This window comes from Pygoscelis adeliae, unplaced genomic scaffold (assembly GCF_000699105.1).
Source record: "Pygoscelis adeliae isolate BGI_AS28 unplaced genomic scaffold, ASM69910v1 Scaffold160, whole genome shotgun sequence".
Lineage (NCBI taxonomy): Eukaryota > Metazoa > Chordata > Aves > Sphenisciformes > Spheniscidae > Pygoscelis > Pygoscelis adeliae.
The window spans coordinates 9,638,631-9,643,750 of NW_008824035.1; the positions used below are offsets into that span (position 1 = coordinate 9,638,631).

Here is a 5,120-nt window from a genome sequence, read left to right on the forward strand (position 1 = left end):
AGCAGTGCATTTCATTTTTGTGAACCAGATTAGAACTGTTGTTCCAGCTTAAAACTTCAATAATTTTCTCTCATTTTAAAAAAGAAAAATAAAAATAGGGGGCTAGATGTCCAAGAGATTAGATGTCATTCACAAAATCAAGGAAGAACACGTGATGGTGCATCATTCTACATCTTCTAGTTTCATGGTTAGACCACCCATTAGGGACTCCAGGTTCACATTTCTCCTTTTGTCTACTACAAAAAAAAGAAATTAGTCTAGATCTTCCACCTTTTCAAGGAGCAGTTTGTTTCAAATCTATTGTCTGTATACCTGTTTTCCTACAAACTGAACCCATAATTACATTCTACAGGATGCTTACCTTTTAAAATTAGACTATTTGAAAAACGCAGTGACAATAGATAAATAATTTATGTGCTTATCAGCATTTACATTGCTTAGAAAACTGTCTTTGCAATGTGTATGAAAAATACTTCATGTTTTGTACCTAGTGGTGTGCTTTTGTCAGACATGTTGGATGCTTGAACCCAAGCTGGGATGTTATGGTCTGTCTGGATGGACAGCCAGATGGGTTTAAAAAAAAAGAGGCCGGTTGAATGATCCAGCTCAGGAGGGTATGGTTAATGGCTCCTAGTGTACCTGCATACCAATAAAAAGTAGAGAACTGCAGGGATCTATCCTTTGACCTGTTTTAACACCTTTTATTACTGACCTGGAGGAGGCAACAGGGTGCACGCTTCTTACGTTTGCGGATGACACCAAACTGTGGCGACTGGTCAATGCATTTGAGGGCAAGGCTGCTATTCAGAGGGACTCAGGCTGAAGGAGTGGGCTGATAGGAACCTTATGAAATTCAGCAAGGATAAACGCAATGCACCCGGGATGGATTTAACCCTTGCAGCAACACAGGCTAAGCACTGACTAGTTGGGAAGCAGCTCTACTGAAAAGTACCTGGGAGTCTTGACGGACAACAGGAACATGAGCAAGAGCCAGCAGCAAAGATGACCAGGGCTGTATCAACAGAAGCAGAGACACTAGTTCTAGGGAAGTTATTATCCCCTTCTTCTCAGCACTGGTTAGACTGCATCTAGAATATTGCATCTAGTTTTCAGCCCCCAATATAAGACAGACATTGATCAACAGGATTGAGTTCACTAAAGGGTGACCAAGATGATCAGGAAGCTGGAGCATTTGCCTTACGAGGAGAAGCTGTAGGAACTGGGCTTATTCAGCTGCACAAAGAGAAGAGTAAGGGCAGGGGGGAGCTTAATAGCAACCTTCTAGTACTTGCAAGGCCACTATTAAGAAGACAAAGACAGACTTTTCATGGTGGTGCATTGGCGGGAGGATGAGAGACAACAGACATAAGTTGAAACAGGAGAGGTTCAGACCAGATATAAATACAAACTTTTTCATTGTGAGGACAGCCAGGCACTGGAACAGGATGCCCAGAGAGTTTCTGCAGTCTCCATCCTTAAAGGTTTTCAAGACCAAACTGGACAAATTCCTGAGCAACCAGGTCTGACCTCATAGCTGACCCTGCTTAGAGAGAGATCATACTAGAGACTTCCAGAGGTCCCTTCAAATCTGAATTACCCTATGATCTTGTCTGTCAGTCTCAAGTGTGATTCTGCAGGAGCTCATATGGTCTTCCCTGTCCATCATTCGGCAGGTTTTGTTCTCCTCTTAAAAGTTATTTATTGGTAATAATTGCAGTGAAACTTAGCAGCCTGAGGATATGAGAGGGTAATATTCTTTAGCTTGCCTGAAAGATCTCCTCAAACTCGGTGGGACACAGTAAAATAAATCAATTCTTTTAAAGGATTTGTATGGGTGTCTAGAAATTTAACGCAAAAGTTTATCATGTTGGATCGCTTCTTTTTTCAGTGTAGGTTTTGTTAGAATTCTGACTCTTAAAGGCAGTAAGTTATCTCAGTTTTTGGTGTACATGTGACATTTTTAATGTTCTTGAAAACATTTCTGTTTTATTCTCTTCTGTGACAGGTGAGAAGAAATTTGTCTGTCCAGAATGTTCAAAACGCTTTATGAGAAGTGACCACCTTGCCAAACACATTAAAACACATCAGAATAAAAAAGGTATTCACTCTAGCAGTACAGTCCTGGCATCAGTAGAAGCAACACCTGATGATACTTTGATTACTGCAGGAGGAACAACACTTATCCTTGCAAATATTCAACAAGGTTCTGTTTCAGGAATAGGAACTGTTAATACATCTGGCACCAGCAATCAGGATATTCTTACCAACACTGAAATACCTTTACAGCTTGTCACAGTTTCGGGAAACGAGACAATGGAGTAAATATTACACAAGATACCTATTAATTGTGGTTATTTTTATACAGTAGTGAGAAGAATATTGTTCCTAAGTTCTTAGATATCTTTTTATTGATGTGCAAAAATTTTTGGATTGACAGTAACTTGGTTATACATGACACTGAAATGCCTTACTTTGTATGATATTCCATAGTATATTAAAATGGTAAAATTGCATGGGTTTTGTAGGTACTTTTGGAATCTAGAAGAGATGAAATTTTACCAAGTTATATTAAAAAAAAAAAAAAAGAATTTAACGATGGAAATGGTAGTCTAACCAAATGCATCAATCCTGTGTGGTTTAGTGTAAAAAAAATGAGAACATGTTGGTATTTATCTATTGTAAGATAAAAGAAGTTGATGGGTGAAAAGAAATCATGTTATGATAAAAGAAATTTTGTAATTTTCTTGATGACTGGAATTTTTATTATGCATAACTGACAAATCAAGTTTCCAAGCAAATGTTACATAGTGTAGGCTTTACTTAGCTCATCAACTTGTCATTTTGAAGCTAATTATTTTAATTAGGTTAACTATGTACAATATTTTAAGCATTACTCTTGTAAGATTTTGAAAACTACATTTTAACATGGAACTCTAGGGATAGTCACCTTTTAAATCCTATTGAAAAGCCATGTTTAAGATTTAATTTGCCAAAATGATGTCTTGTTAATATTCTTTCAATAACCAAGGTGGGCAATATAACCAATGTTTAAAAAGCTTAAAATGTTAAAAAAAAAAAATAATGTATAGGTTGAGGCATTTGGGTGGTAAGGCAAATGTTATAGTGAAGTATATCCCTTCTTTTGAACATTGGAGGACCAAAAATAAGGTGTATTGCGTCTCAGCAGTGATTTTAATCAAATCTTTTTCCAAAAAACATCTGTCTGCCAGGGCCTTAAAAGCCATCATGTAAATTACCAGTAAAATATAACATATGCAAATACAATAGAAAAATCACTTCCATATTGACAGTACTCCCAAACATATGGATATAGTCATAGTGAACTAGGGGTTTTATGAGGTTTTTATTTGTTTGTTGTTTAGTTTTTGGTTAGTCAATCTGCATTTAAATATCAGCCATCTTTCCTTTTTTGCTTCTTCCCTTAAAAATTGTATGTATCCAGTACATTTAACTGATAAACATATATGTTTTTTATTATGCTGAATTTTCTTTTTATTTTTTAATTACTGTTTATATTTTCAATTATAGAAAAATGTACAAAATGAAGTTATATAGCCAGTCTGTAAGTGCTATACCATTTTCAAAAAATGTACGACAATAATTACTGCAGTTCACCTATTTACAAACATTTGGAAATCTGTTCATTTGTTATTCTTAAAACCACCTCAAATTTAAAGGCTACCTTATTGTACGTTTAAAGTGTATTATAACAGTGTGGTAGTTAATAAAACACTATTTTTTTTTCTTTTGACTTGAGTTTACTGTACTTCTTGTTAACTAACAAGGTGTAATTTCATAATACATCTTGATAGCCTGAGATGTTTTATTATTTTGCGCTAGATGGTGGGAAGTAGAAATCGCGTTTCCTTTCCTTATGGGCAAGGAGATGGTAATACACCACCTCCTTGCTCTCAAAAAACCCCCACCTGTATGTGCACGGACATGCGGGTGCCATATACTTCGCTGGTGTAGTGGTAACTTTTTTGACCTTATGCTGAGCAGGGCACGAAGGAAACGTAGGCCCTATCCTATAGAATATGAAAATAAAGTTGCGTTTAAATTCCCTGACACTTATATGCCACAGTACAGACAGTCTTGATAGGGAACTGTGGCTAAAAGGGATAAGGGCCTTTTGCTTAAAGCATAGGAAGCACTAATAAGTACAAGGGGGAAAAAGCTGTGAGCTTAGAAAATACGACTGGAAGAGGGAGGTGATGGTTTTAGATGGAGTAAGAAAGACCAGTGACAACTGTGAGATGAAGGAGAGTGATGGTTGTATATGATGCTATAATGAAAGTGAAAAGCTTTTATTTGTGAAGTCTAAAGTCTTGGAGTATCAAATGGCCAGAGGACAGACCAGAATAATTTAGGATAAACCAGGTAGACTTCAGCCTAGAAAAGAGAGAACTGGAAAAAAGTCACGAAGGGAAGATTTTCTGCATTTGCAGTTTAATGGAAAAAAAATTTAATGCAAATCTTTTCAGATTCAGAGTGACAGGAATTGACAGGTACAGAGAAAAGGGAGTTAATGCACTATCAGCTTAATCTCCTATTTAATAAAATGAGAGAGTGAAATTGTTTGGGAAGTCAGAAGAGCAGCAGCTTGGGAGAGAAGACAGTTCTGCTTAGACTTGCACGGTGCCATGGATGTTGTCAATATTTTAACACGCTCTGAATCCACTTCCTTTAGACAGGTGAATGGGCTTGGTTTCCAAAAGCTGGTTTAGTTCACAGAGCATGTTAGTGTAAATTACTTCAATTTCTAATACTTAGGTTCTGTTTCTCATCTCTCTAGCCATTTGTGGCTATATTAGTGCATTATTTAAGAGGGAGGGAATGAAACTGCTTTTCAAAAGTGTTATGGAACGATGCTTTCACTGATGTGCATCTGTGGCTGAAGGTGTTTTGGTGCCAAGGGTTTTGATGCCTCATTGCTGAAGATGAGATTACTTTATTTCTCAGAACTTTAATGGTCAGTACATCAAGTGGTTACTTTAATGTTTAGGTGGCACAATTTTTTAAAGGGATATTTTGTTGTTAAGAAGCTTCAGAAGGTAGAAGTTTTGGAAGAAAGTAACTCTGGAAACGTGTAGGGGAAA

The 5,120-nt window shown here is 36.7% G+C and overlaps 1 protein-coding gene across 1 annotated transcript in view; it reads left to right on the forward strand.

The window, feature by feature from the left end:
* Positions 1 to 3,772, forward strand: part of SP3 (Sp3 transcription factor) — a 46,279-nt gene extending 42,507 nt beyond the window's left edge. Inside the window, exon 6 of the mRNA XM_009333298.1 lies at positions 2,006 to 3,772. Coding sequence (XP_009331573.1) covers positions 2,006 to 2,322 — 317 coding nt within the window. The 3' untranslated portion in view covers positions 2,323 to 3,772. The remainder of the gene's footprint in view (positions 1 to 2,005) is intronic.
* Positions 3,773 to 5,120: the final 1,348 nt, after the last annotated feature.